The sequence below is a fragment of the Pithys albifrons genome, chromosome 3, assembly GCF_047495875.1.
Source record: "Pithys albifrons albifrons isolate INPA30051 chromosome 3, PitAlb_v1, whole genome shotgun sequence".
Taxonomy (NCBI): Eukaryota; Metazoa; Chordata; class Aves; order Passeriformes; family Thamnophilidae; genus Pithys; species Pithys albifrons.
The window spans coordinates 5,873,994-5,893,940 of NC_092460.1; the positions used below are offsets into that span (position 1 = coordinate 5,873,994).

The window sequence follows — 19,947 nt, forward strand, 5'->3', positions numbered from 1 at the left end:
GGAAATGCCGGGTGCTGTAGGTTCTAGTCCCAAGGACTTCACTGGCACTGTCCAAGCTCGCTCGGCCGTGGCAGATGGACCCTCAGGACTTAATCCGTGGGGCCAGTTCTGCGCACGCTGAGCCTCACCTAAAATCCACTGCTGGAAGGGCACACCCATGTGGGGACAGCCCTTCCCAAATCTTCGTTCGCGAAGCTGAGCCACACACACACATATAAAAGCATCCACAGACAGGTTTTTTCTATATAAAATATGGTTATGTTACAAGTTAGGCTGTAATACATTTGGCATTTATGCCCCAGACTTCAATATTGCATCATATTCAGAGCCAGGACAGTGTTTCCACGCTGCTTCCACTGACCTTTATGGGACTGACTTCTTTGCCTTTGATGACCAGGAAAAAATCAGTGCAGGCTGCTCCCGGAACAAGGGGCAGAACAGCCTCTCGATCTCCTTCCTGAGTCCCGGGCTCTGCTCAGCCAGAAGAGCCCGAAGGTGCCAATCGCCCACAGCTGCTCCAGGGGCTGGTCCCACAGAGCCCGAGCTGGGCTCACGCCTCATCAGAGCCACTGATTTGGGAAATGAGAAGGGAGCAGTGGGAAGCTGCCAACACTAACTTCCTAAAGGTTAATACTTACAGCTACATTTTGGCTGATATTTCCAAAGCTGCCTAGAGGGAATGAGATGCCCAGTGCCCATTAATTTTAATAGGAACTGGGCAGGCACAGTCCTTATGAGGCTTTGACTATTTCAGCCTATTACTGGTGGTGACATAAGGTTTGATATTGCAGGAGGCTGATTACCTGCTGGGAGCACTGAAGCTGATGCAGCTCCTGTATTTTGGCTTGAGAACTGAATATGCAAAATGCATGAGGAGTGTGGCTATGCTTACCATAAATAATGAGCTTAAAAAGAAAGCACTTCAGATGGAAAAGGTCTAACCCAAAGCTACCAATGAGTGTTCCTGATGATTTCAGAAATAGACAGGTGTGATTCAATAACACTTGCAGGACAATTCACAGAAGAACTTTGCATAAGGCTTGTTACTTTCGGAGCTTAGGCTTCTAACCTGGTTTGTCAATTTATTACTTTTAGTAGGAAGTTGCATCAGTTTTCAAAAGCTTTTCGGTACCAGAAGCAGTAAAACACAGATCTAAGTCATTTGCAATCACATTTGAATTTTAAGAATTTCAAAAACTCCTCTATTTCCTTCTTTTAATCAAACCTGACTACACACAACATATTTAAACCATGTCCATCGTAATCACAGATCATTTCTGATCACAGTTACCATCCTGCCATGTGTTAATGAGCTACTCAGCTGGCAAATCTGCAAGCTCAAATGGATAAATTTAGTTAGAATCCCCACTTCTGGGCACCAGGGGTCATTGGTACAATACAAGCCAGATAGCATAGCTACAATTTACTTAATTTGTGTTTATAAATGCTGTTTTTCTATGCAAAGATAACACAAAACTTAGAAGCACTGCATCAAAAGAGAAGTAGAAATGGATTCTGCAATACTGCCTCATTATTGCTCATCCAGGGAAATCCAGGTCTGCCATCTCCAGCAAATAGAATAGATTAAAAAAGTCTAAGTCAATATTTACAATGGAGAATTAATTGGTTCCACTGCTAAAGCTGATTTATCATCAAGGTATTGCAAACAAATATATATAAAAGAAACACATTTTGGTCAACTAAATTATAAAAAATAATTGTATCAAATAAAGTCAAACTGTGAGTAAAAACTTCAAGAGCATTTTTTTGTCTCTGACACATAAATGAATGTTATGAGTTTGCTCTTGACTTTTGTCTTGACTTTTATGTCAACCCATTGCTCAGCAGTATGCTGAGGTATTATTTGATCAAATAATGCTCATTACTTTGCATTTTGTGGGTGTGACAAAAGACACTGAAAGTCTTCAAAAGCAGCTGGCATCCCTGCTGGGAAGCTGTTGCAAACTCTCCTGGTTGAGAGTTAGTAGTACTGTTCTTCTAATTGTCAAGCAACACGTAGTTAACATCTATTAAACCCCCCACCATTTCCTTAGCCTTTCTCCAACCCTGGTGTCCACGTGCTGATCTGACAGCAGATTCATAGTCCTTCACCCTTTGGTTTGCTCCTCTACAACTCTTCTCTCCCAGCAGAGGTTGCCTGTTCTCCTGAACAGCCCAAACCTGTCTCCACACCTGGTTGCACAAGCTGCTTCACCTCTTTGCTTGAAACAGAGTGGCTGGAGCTGCACATCCATCCAAGGAAAGAACCAGTCCATAGAAAGTTCCAGAAAGAAGCATTATCCTTCTCCAGCTGACAATTTCCTCACCTGGTTCCCTGCCTGACATCCAGAGGAGCCAAATTCATCCTAAAGGAAATGAATAGCAGCAGTGCAACGATGGGGTCGGGCCTTTGCTACTGAGTTGAATCCCAGATGAAACACGACTTGTCAAAAACTACATGGATTTTCTCCTTTACTGCTTCATTCCTGTGGTGCAGAGCAATGGCCACTGCCCCTTTCCCCATCCTGCTCTGGGCAATGGGTACTCATGACCTTGGATAGCTAATGTGGTGCAAGTGTTCACTACACTAATGGACTTGGGGTTTTATATTTAACAGGGATTACTGGTGCTCTTGTTTTAAAATGTGTTCATCCCGTTACCAATTTTCAAGAGGAGGAAAGGAAAATTCCAAAGGAAATAGAATTCCTTTATTATTTGCATAACTTTATTACATACAACCTTATTTGATGTTATTTCATAGAGGGGTCTGGAGAAAAGGGAGAGGGCATTTTGTAATAAGAAAACCAATACAGAGTTATGTTTCCTATTCCCATTTGAGTTAATGGAAGATTTGCCTTTGTTCTCAGTTAAGACAGTGTCATTTGCTTCTCAATTTCATTCCTGAGTGATGGTTTGTGCTGATGTTTCATCTTGTTGTTCATGAGTCCTGGGCACATTTGGAAGATAAAAAAAAATGTACTGACCATGCACATGCATCTTGGAAACTCTGCTGTATGCTTGCTGCCTAGGAACTGTAATCAAAATGAAATGATTACACAAACCCACATATTAAAAGCCATTCATCTGCCTGCAGAATAGTTTTTGTGTACTAATGACACAGGGCAGAACGCTTGAATTGTGGAGCACAGCTCCTTTCTGTGCTGCTGTCTTCTACGTGATAGTTTCAAAAGGGAGAGGCAGCACATTTTAAATATTATTGAAATTTGCCAAACTCTACTTTGCTTCACCTTGAGCAGTTGTAGCACACTGAATGGTCTATGGAAACAATTCCCAAAGAGGAATAATGCTTTCTTTGAGATACTCATTTAGTGAACTGCCTTTTGAGAACTACATACAGAGAGCTGTTCCAAAATCTGCAGGTTATGTATGTGCTGAGTAGCACACCTCCTCAGCACAGAGTCTAAGATTTGAAATAAATCCCTTGCTTGCAATGTACTTATTTGATTCCTAAGCTTAAGACAATTCTGCAATATTAATGCATAGAAATCACTCCAAGCACACTACAGACTGACAAACTGCTGAGGGCTTTGGGTCCTACAAAGTATACAGGTTGTGTTCTGAGAGGAGGAAATGGAGATGTGTCCGTGATCAATTGTATGGATAACTGATTCTCTGAAATCAATTAAACACTTGTTGTCTTGCCCACCTCCAGTTGCAGTTGCCACATTAATTCACGTAGTTCAACACAATGGACAACCTCAGTGCTAAATTAGTGACTCCTATTTGAATTCTCCCCATCAGTCAAAACACTAATGATACGTTTGCTTTCAAGGATTTGGTCACTGTCTCTTCAAAATTTCAGTATGTAGTAACTTCAGATCCTTGTCCCTTAATTAAAAGAGAGCACACTGTGGAGGAGCATTTTGCATCTTTACTTATCACCCACTTTTGTGTTGAAATCCTAATCCTACAAACCACATTCAAACCTTGTGAAGTAGCTCCATGTTTATAGATGGAAGGTAACTTTGACAGAAGAGAAAGAGACTTGATGTTTAATGCAATCCTGTGATCACCTATTATCTATAGTGTATTAGAGGCCACTGTAGACACACAGAATTTCACAGCCCTGGTGCAGCACAAACACAGTATCTCATGCAGAAAAGATGTATGATGTGAATTAGCCATTTAGTATTATAGTCTTCCCTGGCAGAGACAGATAATCATTAGAATTACTGCAAGGATTTGGTGTGGGGGGATCCAGCACAGATGCCAACCCAACCCTAATGTTTCCCTAAGCTCCCCTTGGCCACTGAGTAGCTGGACACTGCTCCCATAAATTCCCTGAAGACAATGAGCAAGGATTAATAGCCAGTCACCATTCTGTTCATTTTCCTAAACTCAACAAACCAAGCCCTCATTTGGCTCAAACTAACAGGTCTCTCTGGGTTTCAAGAGCCAGTTCACACCAGCTGAAAGTCTGCCCCTGGGTGTCAACCACTTTCTGAATGCATTTTGGATGTTGTACTTGGACCACATGTGTGGGCTCTGCTGCTCAAGGCAAAGATGGACCCAGTGCTTGTTTAAAGGCAGGGCATAAAGCTTTAAACCTTTTACCCCTGAGATAGCACACATCCTGCATCAGCTGGAACATCACTCCACACGGATGTAGTAAATGGCAGCAAAGTACTTTCTCTTGCAGCCACACAGACTAGATACAGAACAGACACAAAGATCTCTCCCTCAGTATTGTTTGGTGTGGGCTACTGTGAGAGGAGCCTCCCTCAGCATTTCTGAAGCTTTTCTTGCCCCTACATCTGCCACCTGTAGATTCACAGATAGTGAATAGAGGTAGTTGTGTATGTAAAGCTGTTAAACCCCTTCTGGTTGTTCTCCATGCTCTCCAGGCAACATTCCCAGTCCTTATGCTACCTGAACTCACAGTTCTCACCTGCATGATCCTGTCTGTGGCTTCACCTCTGCAAGGGAATTTTCTCTAGGCTGTCTTTTCCCATTCAGCTTGTGATTCTTTTTCCCTGCAGTCCCTGGCACACTTGCATGGCTGGCTTCCCTTCCTGCCTCAAAAATCCCTCACCAGGCTCTTTACAGTGCTGTGATTAACACTTAATGCTACCTATCAGAGGAGAAAACTCCCACTGTTTTTCCATTTAGCCTCTAGTGTGCTTATTGCAAGTATTTGAGGGAAAGGTTACTCTCTTCTGTATAGAGGTGAAGTAATTATATGTTCCTGCGTGTCTTCACACTGCTCCATGGCCGTGCCATTCCCTAATTTCACCATAGGGATGCTGCTGGTGCACCTTGGTTTGCTGTGAGGGCTCTGCCCCCTCTGTGACAGCACTGAAATCTGTCAGCTGAAGCCTGGAAAAATGACCACACCTCAGGTAGATGGAGATAGTGCCATGACATATGTCTTTTCCCCCCTCTTAAGTAGAAAAAGAAAATGTTTTTCCTCCAGAAATTGGGATTTAAGAGCTCTCTGCACTTCATCAGGGGTGGATTAGTCAGCTGTTCTATAGGCTTGATATTAAAAAGGGCGGTTGCTTTGCTATGCAGGAAACCGCAATGTCAGTTGGAAAAGAAAGAAATCCAAGACACAGGTAGGGAGATGAATTATAGCTGAGATGAAGATGTACTAACATAAACCCACAGTCAGGCGATCTCATTAGCTGCACCATCTTCACACCAGAAAGACACGATCATCTGTCTCTCCCTAATGCCTGGTGGAGGTTCGCGCGTGGCAGGAACGGCGCAGCCCTCACTGGGGGATCGGGAAGCGCCTCACTGGGGAGCCCTCCCTGCACACTGGCTCAGGGGGGCTGCAGGTTTCATCCTTGAACACCCTCCTCCTGTGTACCTTAATCACTGGAAACATCCACACGTGTCTGAACAGCACTGGATGCTGTGATAGACCACCCATGGCAGGATGGCTCTGCAGCATGTGCACAGAAATACATACATACATTTCTATGAATAGATAAATATATATATATAAATATATATACCCACACATAGATATGCTTACACAAATACTTGCTCAGGGGCCCTCTACCCTCCCCAGGCTCCTCACTGATGGTCTGGGCTCAGGACATGACACTGTGCTGTGACACAAAAGCTCACCCACCACAGGCAGGGTCACACACTTACCTCCGCTCTGCTCCCTTCAGCCTCTGCCCTGCAGGTGAGAAGGCAAACTGGTAATGAGAGCTGCTGTGCCTGGGTAAATGAACTAATTACTCTGCATCATCACTGCCAGTTTTCTCTTGCTCCCCCTGAAGTAAGCACCTCTCAGGATCTGGCTGCGATTTCAGGGTGGCTGCAAGGGCGTTTCAAGAAGACATGTTTCTGGACAAAAAGAAAAGTCTTAAAATATTCGAGTACACAGTAAGGCTTCTCTACCTCTCTCTCTCTCCACCTCCTTTTTTTTTCAATAGCACATGTGATATTCTGTGATTTTTTTTTTGAGTTTACTAAATGGGTGTCAGTGGGGAAGAGATACATTTTTTTCCCTCCTCACAAATGAAGTCATCTGAATTCACCAAATAAAAATAAATATGAGCCTACTGCTCAGTTCCAGTGGTGCTGCAGAAGGACAGGGCTATAGATTTTCCCAGGAGTGTGGAATAATTCACCAAGACTGCTCGTTATTCATATAGACAGTGCATTAATAATATGAGACCCTGAGATCTCTTCTTATCTAGGCCGAAGCACAGCTAGAGGGATGAGAAGCTGACTCCTTGGATTTCAAAAAGCATTTTTCCCCCATTCTTCAAGAAATAAGAATTGATTGAAAGTATTTTCACAGAGTGGGGAAAAAAAGGCTTTCTGGTGATACCACCTAAAGTACACATTAGATAAATAGAAAACTATTGGCTTTGTGACTGTGAACTGTTTTCACTTGATGTAAGTGCTGATAGATACAGGATTATCTCTAACAAAGCATTTACTAAGGACCGGACCCAAAGTCAATAGAAGTCTTTCATTTGACTCTACAAGGCTCGAATCCTGCTCTCAGTCCAGGGAGGACCAGGAGGTGTCTGTATATCCTGTTCCCATCTCACAATGGCGCAAGCTGGGGGAGCACCAGTGCTGGGGGAGGATCCATGGGCTGAGGAGCAGCTCAGGGACCCATGAAAGGCTGTGCTGCACCTCTGTACTCAGAGAACACGACACTCCTTCATGGATGCTCACTCTACAGCAGGCATCTTATCCATAATTTAAATAACTAAATTAGCTCACGTCAACAGCGTGGCTGCACTTACTGTCTGCCTAAAGAGTGGCATACCAGATATGACATTTTCATTTGTAGGTCCTGGGTGAAAGAAAGGAGGACAAATACCACCAAAAGGAACATGTGCTGGTGAATGATGTCCTGTCTCTCCTCCCACTATTGTATGTGGAAAAATAAGGATGAGCAGTACCAACCAAACAGCAGCATGGCTGGAGAGGTGTGAGGTGTTGGCCCAGAGAGGTATTAAAACTCATGGTGCTCCTACTGTTCTTTAAGACTTGTTTGGCTTGATAATGCTGTCCTGATGGAGTCTGATCTAAATTCACATGGCCATGTGGTGGCTAGTGATGGATAATCCTCAAACTAATAGAAATCTGAAGTATGTACCTGCATGTTAATATTTCAAACACTGTGGAATGATCTGAAACTTGAGGTGATCCAAAGCCAATCTCTGACAAAGGGAAACACAGGATTAATTTCATTTTATTGTTCGTTATCACTGAATGATTTTCCTTTCCCCTGATGTATGAGTGGCATAAAACAGGACAACAGCAGACCATGGAGAGCTAAAAACCTAGTCCTGCTGCCTGAGAGTTAATGCTTCAAATCCTATGTTGCAGACAACATGAAATCAGATCACCTCAGATCTCTGCAGAGAATTTTCTTACAAGGAATAATTTAGAGGGAGAGATATTGACCAGCATTTCAGTAGCAACTTCCTTTTTCCTCATTGGTTTTGACCAGTGTTAAAACCACCACATTTCCTAAAAGCACTGGCAACATGCACAACCTGCATGAAAATCCCCTTGTGCCTGATTTCAAAAGCCAGTGCAGGTGTTTTCCTGTTATTCCAGACTCTGTGGTCCAACAAATTTCACAGATAATTATGCAAGAAATATGAGGTTGTCTGTGAGAGAGTTTTAAATGGACTGGAAGAAGATTGAAGGGAAGGAAACAGAAAAACTGAAACATTGCAAAAATGTGTTGGAGACCATCATTGTACCATAGTAAACTTAGGTATAGCTGAACAAATATGGTATTCCAAAGCATCAAAGAACATACAGACATAACCACCTGCTGACTGTATAGAATGGTTCAATACCACTTTAAAGGGTATATTACAAAATACACTATTCCCAGTACAAAAGTGACATAAATTATAAGCATCTGGTATTTTTATTACATTCTTATAGTAATGATATGAAGTATTAAGACTGAGACAATATTGTCAGGGTTTTTCTATTAATATTTCCTCAGTAACCTTGTGGGATCACTTGGCCTCTGTCCCCCTCTCCTTCACTCTAGAGCACAGAAAAGGTCCAATTAAACTTCCATGTTGTTTAAACTGAATACTAAAATGAACTGGTTAAAAAACCCCAAACAACAGACAGAACAAAGAAAAAATAAATGAGGTGGCCACAAGACTTTCACTAATGGAAACAACCAAAGAATTCTGCAAGCCAGGTGTAGACAAGCCATAAGGAATAATTAAAAAAAATAGACATAAGTGTACTAATTACTTCTCTGCTGCCACTTTGTTGCTCTGTAGCTCACATGGCCAACTCTATTCATGCCACAAAAGAAAATCTGAGCCTATTCAGAAAGGTGACATCAATTTTGCATGAAGATTAGGTCAATGAAGAATGAGAGGTGGACATTACAGTCCTGATCCAAATCTGACAGTCTTGGTATACCCTTTACATTTGATACTGTCACAACAAAGTTATTTTGAAATTATGACACTCTTTATGATGCCAAGATCTGATGAAACCACCAAACCTGGAGCAGTCTGCTGAAGAAATTGTCTTGAGTTACAAGCAAAAACAAAGGCAAAATACCTTTTTGGGATCCAGTGTGAAGGCAAGTCCTTCAATAATATATAAACATTTTGAAAATATGCTGAGTACATCCAGAAGAGATTCAAATAGCAATTTGAAAGGTATTTAAAAGTCACATTTTTTTCATCAGGGCTTCATTATGCTTTCTACACTGAGAAGGAGAGCGGAGCAGGAAAAGAATGATCTCATGAAGCAATGTAGAAGATTAGGAATCCCAGAGATTTGTGCAGGCCTCTGAGGGCCTTCATGAGTCCACTGGACATGCTCGACACTGCTTTCCCCTCAAAAAGGGATCCTCTCAAACTCCTGTAACATGTAATGAAGTAAATCCATTTGGGACTTGCTCTGGAGAGGTATTTGGGCAAATAGAGAAAATAATAACAGCCATGGCAGAGAGCTGAACAGATTGATGCCCATGGTATGTGCTACTGCCGAGTGGCAGGCAAGATAAATTGTAGGGAATGAAAGGAGCATTCAAAGCCATCCTTCAAACAAAAAGGATGTTGAAGTAGTGAAGGGAATCATGAAAGTAAATGTGGAACAGAAGGGGCAAAGAAACAAAAACTGATATCTTTGTGTCATGACAAGTTTTGGCTTTGGTTTTGCTCTTGTTGTTGCTACTACATAATTCATTGCTGATTTTAGGCAGGTTTTAGGACAGTGTCTACTGAATGAGCCACAAGGAATAATTTATAACTTCTGAGGCTTCCACAGCCTGGCTTCACTATACTTTTTTAAGATGAGACCTCAAAGAAAAAGTTTGCTGGACGGGGTAGGAAGTGATTCTTGGAAATACACAGCAACTTCCCACCCTTCATAGTACAAATGACACAACCCCAGCCTGAATTTCAGCTCATTCAGGAGGAGGATCAAGTTGTGTGCACTATGATGGTATGTTACCTGTGAGGAGATCTCACAACAAAAGGATGAAAGCACTATTTCCCCCCTATACTTATTAAAAAGTTTAAGCTGACACCTACATAGACTTGTACTCTCTTTTAAACAGAAAACAAAGCCAGCAACAAAACACAGTCCCACCCCCACTGCCCAACTGTGTCCTGGAGCAATAGCTGGCAGGAGTGGAAGGTAATGCAATCCCTCCTCTGTAACATGAACTCAAACTGTCAAAGAATTAGCCTTGATGAGGTGTTTTCTGATGAAGTGCGATGAGGAAACACCAAAAGCTTAATTCTGATCCTGACTAGTCACAGTTTGGCCAATGGTATAAACAGGGCAATACTGAGGTTCAGCTTCATTTATATATATTAAGCAGCCATCGCTTGAGGTGATAATCAACCACAGGTGGGAACCCAAATGGCAACATGGGGTCTCCCAGTCCTTGTCACCTCTCAGAGGTGATTGGTCTGTCTAGGTGTGAATATACTGCTGTACCTGAACATCTGTGCATATTTTGTTAATGGACCCAAGCAAGCTTTCTTAGTGACACATTATGGCTTTAAATCATATGCATTTACATAGTGCAAAACCTAGAGTGAGATTAAATGGTCTTAATCCTTTGAACAGGGTAGATAAAGAAGGTAGAAAGTTGCAGATGACCTTTTGAAATGCCCTCACGGGGAAAAGAAACAGCAAATCCCAAATCTTTGTGTGAGTAGAAGTACTGACGTCAATGGGACTCCCTTGGGGAGTTCTGGAAGTTTGCCTTAGTGAGAACAGAACCACCAAACAGGACAAAGTTTTGACTTAAACCTGGTCAGTATGTCAAAAGTCACAAAGCAAGGCCTGGGATAAAACAAAGGCCAAAGAAAATGTCCCTTGGATTAATTTTTACGAGCAGCATACTGGGCTTTTGAACCGTTCACCAGCCTCCTCCAAAAGCAGCAATGGGCTGACTACAACAACTGAACTTGAAAGGGGAAGACATTCCTTTGTAGTTCACGTTTGCCTGCTTTGAAGTCACTGTGAGTCTTACCAGTGACTTCAATGGGACTTGCTTTACACTTTTATATTAGCCATTGTTTTATCCTCACTCCTTTAAAAATTCCAGACAATAACATTTCTTTTTATTGTAATCCTGACAGAGCAATTAGGCTTCAGTCCACACCTGCACCCGACTCTTTTCTTAACACAGCATTCTTTGAGCTTCTCTTCTCTGAAGAGAGTTGTGAGAGCTGAATTAATGGTGTCTCTCTGCTCTGACCACTGCCCCTGCTTTTCATGCCCTGCTAAAGAACATGAAATTCTTCAAGGCTTGTACAGCTGATCTTTGGTTAAGACAAGCTGTAGATATCACCTACAGTTTTAAGAGTGTGCTTAGTAGAAAAAGAAAAGATTCTTTTTATCAGGGTAATTAAGCAATAACAGAATGACAGAATGTGGATTAAACTATAATCATTCACAGGTGCATGCATAGCATGATTTTAGTCATGAGTTCAGAAGCTGAATTGTATTCCCAGTATAACAAGCTATAAAACACTGCTTTATAATTTAAAATTTTGGAAATAAAACATTTCTTTTGTATCTTTAATATATAAACCAGATAACCACATGCCACAAATACCTGCTGAGAAAATATGAGGTTCTCATTCCTCCAAGGTACCCCCAGCTCTCATCTTTTTGGTGTCAAATGTGCAAGACTCTGAGTTTTGCCTTCACAACCCTCCATTCCACAACACCCACCAATGCTGGGCTACAACAGCAACAGCCCCTGCTCCATTCTAGTGCCTTTGCAGCTTGTTGTTGAGGAAAGGTACTCAGAAAAAAAAACAAAAAAAAACATTTTTCCCAAAGTTTTCTCATACAGCTGCCCCTCTTGCTCTCCTGGAGGGAGAAGGTGAATGCCAAATGACCAACAATAGACTTGGCTGCTTCCAATACCTGCAGAGACACCACCACCCCTGGAAGTCCAGGCATGGAAAGGGTGAGAAAAGCCCAGTGCAGAGTCTACTTCAGCTGCAGCCAAAAGAACCAGTGGCCTTTGAGACACCTTTGAGCTGTGGGTTGGCACAGACAATGGCACAGCATGTTCACCATAAACAACAGTGAGTGATTTTCACAAGATACTCCACAAAGCTGCTGTCCAGAGGGGTACTGCAACAGGGAGCAGCTTGTTTGGGAAGGGTAACTAATGGGATGAGTACCACTTACTCCCCATCTTCTTATGTGATTTATATTTTGCTAAGCACTTCCAAGCCGTGTCTCTCTCCCCAGCTGCCGAATGGTTTCACCTTGCAGCAGTGCCAGGGGAGCTCCACAGCGGAAAACACCTGTGGAGCTAGACCTGATGTGAAACCCAGAGACAAATAACATGATGCTTTTGCTTCAGCAAAAAAAAAATCCCTGTGACAAGCAAGAGTACCATTGATTTCAAAAGCCAAAGATTTTTTCCATCTTTCTGTAATGTTTGTTTCAAGACAAGAACACAAGATTCATTTCTTTATCTCATTTTGCCACTTACTTTCTAAATGGATAATTAAATTGAAATGGATGACATTTGTCCTTTGAAATATTTATGAATCAAAACTAATGTGGCACTGATGGGCCCCCATGAAGTGACGCCAGGGATAATTTTGTCCAGTTATTTATTAAGGACTTGATCCTTCCCCATAATCTCTTCTCAAAGGTCCTATGCTGGCTACTATACTCCCAGTTTTTTGGTAAATCTTAACATGACCCAGGTGCACAGAACCATGCACTAAAGCAGCAGGAAGGGGGTCTAAATATGTACTTATGCTTATAGATTTTCCTGTGTTGTTAAAAAAAGAACACAACAAAATTCCTATGCATAATCTACAGACTCACAGCTGGATAGTACACAAACAGAGACATAAATACAGGAGGAGGTACTTGCCATCAACACAGGAAGGTCTGTTTCTTGTAGTCCCAGCCACTTTCCCAGGTAGACAGGAGCATTTTACTGTTTGTGATCTTTCCTCAATTCGATTCTTATTACAGCATCTGTGTGCTGCTATAACTTCACACGTTCCTCCTTCTGGCAAAAAGAAAAAAAAAAGAAAAAGAAAAAAAGAAAAAAAAAGAAAAAAGAAAAAAGAGAATATTGACACTCTGATTAGGAAGAGCAGCAGTGGCTAATCAAAGCACCCAGGCGTGCTCCTGTCTGTGACTCTGCCTGGCTTCTGTGCAGGTGGGATTACAATGTTATTTCTCCCATTATTGTGCTCCCAAATAAGCCAGGTGCTGCTACACCTCCTTCTTAATAGAAAATGTAGATAAATGTTCCTTGCCTGTCTTATATTAGAAGCTTCTCTGACATCCACATAATTTTTGGCCTGAAAATGACTGTGTCAAGGTCTGAGCCTGAAGAAATGTAGATGAAATGCTACAGAAAATACGCAACAACTGTTGGCTGATTTTATGCTTGTAACACTGGGGGCCTCCTCCCCAAATGTTCTCTTGTACAAGGACAGGGACTAAGAGAACCCGTCTAAAAATAAGATTTTTCTCCAAATATTTGATTCTGTGCTAGTACTTAGCCTTTAGGGAATGTCAGTGAGTCTCTCCAAATCACACTATGGTCCAACAGCACTTCCCTTTGCTACCCCACTCACTAAATAGGCAGTTTTAAGGCAGGAAACATTCTCATTGTGTGCAAGATCACCAGGCTTAATTTGTTTTCTCCCTAATTTTACTTTATCAACATTTGCTATAGTTGTATTAGATGGAGAACACAGAGGAGTGATACCCAGATAGATAGTGGCCTTGGTTTTAGGAATAGTTGGTGTTTGTGGCATATGCTGAGCACAGAAATGACATGTCAGGTGTGCCATTCCCCTTCACCTCAGCAGTGCAGTGCAAGGAGACAAACACCACAGTGGGTTAATGCACTGCCCAGGTAATTCCTCCATTCCTCAGCTCAGATGGTATTTAGCTCATAATCACTGAGTGTTTAATAGTGTCAGTCTGTTCCCCACAGATATTTGGCTACTTTATGAAACTGCAGCATAAATTTGGCAGGATTTGTTTAAACTTACTACAGAACCTCATGCACAGCCCACTAAAGACCAGAATGTGTAAGAAGCTTTTCCAGAAGAGCATTATTTCTTCATACCATTATGAATTGCTAACTGTACAGTGCTTTTGCTGTATCACATTATTCATGGATTTGGTTTTCACTCTTTTTGAAACAATATTGGGAGCTTTTGAACACTACAGTACCCTGCAGGCAGGTGGGAGGATAAGCTGTGTGGAGATGCTGATCTACATCTGGTTGTGAACAGTGGGCTTTGGTAGAGGTTTGGGAGTCCAGTGGGATCTCCCTGCTCAGGACAGAGTCCTGTTACCTGAGGGTTCAACAAATGTTACACTTCTGTAGTGAAGCACTGGGGAAGGTGGGCAGGGAGCAATCTCTTGCCTGTATTTTAAGATCATATGGGTGATGTGCCATAAGGTGTACCTGCAGTATTAAGAGGTACAAACAACAAAAACCAATCAGCACTCACAAAGTGTGGAAATGTTTTATAATACTAAATTTTAAAACCTCTGACCTTCCAGGGTGAGTCAGCGGATGAAAGTCTGTGAACATCCTTTAGGGCAAATGAACTTGGGTTGTGTGATCATGGGGTTCAGCACTAATGAATCTGCAAGCATGAGACTATGTAGGAAATATTTAAGTCATCTGGACAGACATACTGCTCATTTATTAGTTATTAGGGGCATTTGGCCTGCTGACACAAGGTTTTTGAAAGCCAATAGGTGTCAGAGAAGAGAGATTCCAACAATTAAGAGAGCCATCATCTGACAAACAGTCTTTGAAGTGTCTCTTAGGAGTAAGAGGAATTGTGATAATCGACTCAGTCCTAAATGTTTGCATTTGCTATGAAATAATCCTTCACATAAACTCCCTGTTTCCCCATCCAAATCATATTGAAGGCAATGAAAAGATTCTCATTGGTTTAATCCATCTTATGGTCATGCCCTAGGAGGAGAAAGATTTGTGATTTTATTGATTGCAACCCCAACAATAAAGATAATGTACGTAGTAATAAGCATTTCTAATTTTAGACTGCATAGACTGCATGGTAAATATCTGTGAATAACCCAAATGCTTAATTTTCTCATTAATTTGCTGTATGAGTACTAATAACCACATGAGCTAGTCTTGCCTATTTGGTTATCTATTCAAAATAATGTGTTGTGGTGGAGGAGCTTTATAACACCTTTAATTGTTATGTGGAAGCTCAAGTTGCTGAAGCAATAAAGAATGTAGCTCAAAGTGTATAGTTATTTAGGAGGGGCAAAATATAATGAAACTATAAAAGCAATGAAAAAACCACTTTTTTTTTAAACTGCTAGACAGTTAAGTACATTAATTGGAAGTTTTATCTGCATGGACTATAACTGTGTGCAAATAATAATTATAATAATAGAAAGATCCTTCCCAGTTCTGAGACAAGAAAAAAATGCATCTCACATGGAGAAAGTTCTGCACATTTCATGCCCTGTTTTCCTGGAAAATTCATTTTGTGGGATCAGATTTTTCCATTAAAGCACATTTAGCCTATGAATGACTGTCAGGTAGTATTGCCTGCAATGTGTTTTGCTGGTGTATTTTTCACCAATGATGCATATACGTGTTAGACTTTTAAAAAGCCATATACAAAATGGGAATAGAGGTACCAGACAGATACAAATGGACACAGTGAGACTGGGAAAAAACCTTATTGAAAAAGCACACCCTTGACTGCATTATTCATATGAATGTACATACCACAAATATACTGGGGATGGGAGGTTCAACTTAAATCTCTATTTCAGCTGTATAAATGAGGAAACTACTTAGAGTGGGGAGAAGAACATGAATTAGTCTCCAGTTTGTGCTGAAAAATATTAAAGCTGTTCAGATCTGTATGCAAAGTACCCTTTCATTCTGTGAATTTTAGTTTTCATTTCTTCTTTGGGGAGAGGGGGAGCACCAAGAAATGCCCTAATACCAATATCTGAGGACTTCAACTCCTGAGCCAGAGGTGTTTTTTTTCTCAGTGGTTCATGGGAAGGTCTGGTGAGATATTACAGTGTTGGGAGTCCTGAAAAAAATGTGAATTATTGACCTGAAAGGCTGTGAGTGCAGCAAAAGTTTGAATCCTTGTCATGAAACCCAGAAATGTCTTTTTTTTTTTCTTGAAGTTTATGGTCTATTGAGCTATGGTAGCTTCTGGCTTTGATTCCAGAGTAACAGCTTCATCCAACTCATCAAGTCAATAGGGGATTTGCCATTGAATTTAAAAGGAAGGGAAAGGGCCCTAAAATCCTCTAAGTAAGTGTCTTCTGAATACTTTGTTGACAGTTAAATTTCATGAAGTGGCTGCTTTATCCACCTGGCAAGAAAAATAACTCTTTTTTATTTTTTCTTTTTTTTTTTAAATAATTCCCTCCTGCCCCAAGAAAATCAGAAAAAGATTAGAAATGGAATAGGAACTTGCAGATCAGGAATAGCTTTGATCTTCCTTCAAGGAGCTTCAAAGATGAATGAAAACATCCTTACATGACTTATATCCTCTTCACACCAAACATTAGCAGGACTTGATAGTAAGAACAGCTGATCCTTTCTGAGCACTCAGTGCACAGGATGCCCTCAACTTTGCAGGAAGGAAATGTGACACCTACCAAAGCCAGAGGGACAGAACTGGCTGCCAGGGAGGATTCTGGGATGTTGCAGATGGCAACTATCTGTGCCATTGCAACTCTGCTCATATTTCCTCGCCTTCCAGAAATCTCTGTTCTGCATAGGCTTAAAATACAAAAGTGTAGAAATAGTACAACATTCTTACTGTGAAACAGGGACAACTGTTTGTTAGCCCTGCCAATGGGTTAATTCTAATTGGAGGACACTAAACTGCTGAAATCATGTTCTTTTTTTGTCTCTGTTATAAAGCCACCTTGAGTTTGCACACCGTAGAGTGAAATATTTTATCTTAAGTATCAGCCTGCTGTGGGAGGCTGTGATTTAAAATATCTAATCACCTACAGGGTCTGAGTGCATGCCTAGCAGAAGCCAAAAAGCCATCTCCTAGTCATCTCTGTTTTTTATTTCTCTAGCTGAGAGGTAATAATAAAAGCATATTTTGCACTTCAGAATTATAACTCGCCTCTGTATTCAAGCCCAGCCTGAACTTATCAGTAAACAAACATAAAGAAGGCAAACAGCACTACTGATTTGTGTTATACATTGTGGAAATCATTAACTATGACTGAGGTAGCAAAACTTATACGTTCTCTCTTTGACAGTGATGACAATTTAATAGTATTTGACTCTGCTGAGTTACATGGAGCATCCTGCAGCAATGAGAGAGACTGTTTATCAAAATGATAAACATGTTTTCATTTCTTCCTTGGCTGCATGTATGTGATCAGAAGTCTAAGGCCATCAAGAATTCACTCATTCTGGCCACCAGACAGACATTAAGCTATTCAGGACCATCTGTGCCTGAAATGAATTCCACTTAATGGACCTTCCTAGGGCAGGTCAATCATAATGAATGCATGTGAGCATGAATGCATGAGCAGAGCGTTGCTGGGGTGAGGCTTCTTGGGCCATTTGGTGGTGGCACAGGTGGTTGGTAGATAAGATACATCTTTGTTTTTGGGGTCATACACCCAGTGATTTTAGAATTCAGATCCTCTGTTATGTTTGCCTCCAGCTCATTGTCAATGCACCTCACGGCCTAATCCATGTGAAGGTTGTTGTAGGAACTTGTTGATGTTACTTGCAATAAAATAGTGATACCCAAACAACTTCTCAGGCTTTGCTGCCATATCTGACTGTGTCACACTATCAGCAACTCACTTTGGGAAAACAAGCAAAAGAAAGGATATGCACCAATTTTATCAACATTTCCAGGTAGTTCATTAGGACCATAGCTCGTTTATGATAACTCTATTTATTTATACAGCTTAACTAGCCGGTCTAAGTGCCAATGCTATCATCCTGTTGAGGTCATATACCCATATGTTATTCTGGTAAGTGCTTAAGTATATGCAGAGGCTGCTAGACCAAGGAGATCAGAGAAAATTTAAAAGAGAATTAAAGTTCTATAGACTTCAAGCAAACATTGAACAGTGTGACAGTAAAAATTCTTCTGACGCTTCCAGACTTTCTGAAAAAGTGCTCACAGAAACTAATGGGTAAAAAAATTTGCACTCTTACCACCTCGTGTCTTTATACAAACAACTGAAAGAAAAAACAACCTGGTGACAGCCATTTGTACATTTACTATAAAGAATTCAGGTTTGGGGGCTGCAGTTTAAAGAGTTTTCAGTTTGAATAAGCTTTGGAAACTTCCCAGGTGTAATTAATACATTCATAAGCTTTAATCAAAATGTTTATGCCAGCTAATGTGCCAGAACTACAGACTACACTGTGCACAGGGGAAAATACTATACTTTACTTTAAGAAATAATAAGCCACTGCTATGGTACTTACAAAATAACATTTTTGCTTCTGACAGGAATATGTAAAAGATGGAAAAACAAAGTCCCATGCTACTCCACAAGCCACTTCATAAGAGAACAAATAAAAGACTCCTCATAGCCACAGTGCAATTACTCTCCAATTTTTCTTTTACATATAATCCACTGACATTCTCTATCTACTCCAGAAGGAAAAGGATCAAGCTTACAGGATGCATTTGCAGAGCCATCAGAGAGGGCTTATGGTTTTCACTCATTTTTATGAGGTCAAGGCTAACTCCCCCTCACCTGCCAGGCTGCCCTCAGTTCCAAAGAAGCCACGAAAGAGCTGAATTTGGCCCATGAACTTCATGTAATACAAAGGTATCATCAAAGAATTGACTTAAATACAGAATGTTAGCCTTACACCATACTTAATTCTTTCCCATTATGGTAACTGATATAAATAGATTAATGGGCAACTCATTATGTACAGAATTACCTTAACTGTGGGAATTTCTGATGCTCCACGTATGCTCTGCAAACCTCCTGGTTATATATGGGAATTTTTTTTGCCCAGTGGATCAGAATTGACTCCAGTGGTCTGTTTCCTAAATTTCTATTTATATTTCCATTAATATTCAGGATTTTCATTGTTCATTATGCAAGATATATATTATATTTATTTTGGGAAGATTCTGTGCAACAACAGCAACCGCAAGCAACTCCCACTGTGGGTCATTAAGTTTGAGGTTGGGATATTATTTTCTCAAATGCTGCTGCTATGAAAGGGTTCTGGAGACACAGGGAATCTCCTCTAAGAAGCTGCTATTTCTTTACAAAAGACCAGAACAAACAGTTTCACAAGGAGGGTGGTTACTGAAATCCGTCTTCCCTTGGAAATGCACCTTGGGCTAAACTCTAAATCATATTGGGGTTCTTCTGATGTTTAGGTCACTTAAAAGAGTGACTCATGGAGGTCACAGCTCAGCTAACAGCCCCCAGGACTCTTTCCAGGTCAGTGGTTCAACATCCTGTAGGTTCAGACCTCAGTTTCCATGTCTTTGGTACAACACTCCAATTTCCAGTAAGAAAATAATGTTATTTCACCCCAGTCAGATTGTGGAAAAGAAATGCTGGACAAAGCAGGTGAGTTACACATGGAAATTCATTTCACTCCGAGCCAAAGTTCTGATTTTGGAGTCAGAATTCAAGAGCTATGAGGGGCAATGTGCATTCAGCATAGGCATCTCTGGTTATTTATGGTGCTATGAGTTAACTTTCTAGGAGCAGTTTTGACAGAAAAACCATTTTCATGAAATCAAACTTTCTCACGAAAATCCACAGCAAAAGAACCTATAGAGAAAAATAGTATCTTTAAAATATTTTGTTCAGAAGAATTTAATATTTCAGTTGAATATTAACTTCTTTTTTTCATTTGTATTTTATTTCCTATTCAGTATAATATAGGGGAAACAGGGATATGCAAAGCTCTAATTAGCACATGGATTTGTAGTCTTTTACAATTTTCTACTA

The 19,947-nt window shown here is 40.8% G+C and overlaps 1 protein-coding gene across 2 annotated transcripts in view; it reads right to left on the reverse strand.

The window, feature by feature from the left end:
* Positions 1-19,947, reverse strand: part of TAFA1 (TAFA chemokine like family member 1) — a 228,840-nt gene that overhangs the window by 30,588 nt on the left and 178,305 nt on the right. For both annotated transcript variants that reach the window (XM_071549683.1, XM_071549684.1), the window contains exon 3: positions 12,857-12,997. In XM_071549683.1, coding sequence (XP_071405784.1) covers positions 12,857-12,997 — 141 coding nt within the window. The remainder of the gene's footprint in view (positions 1-12,856; positions 12,998-19,947) is intronic.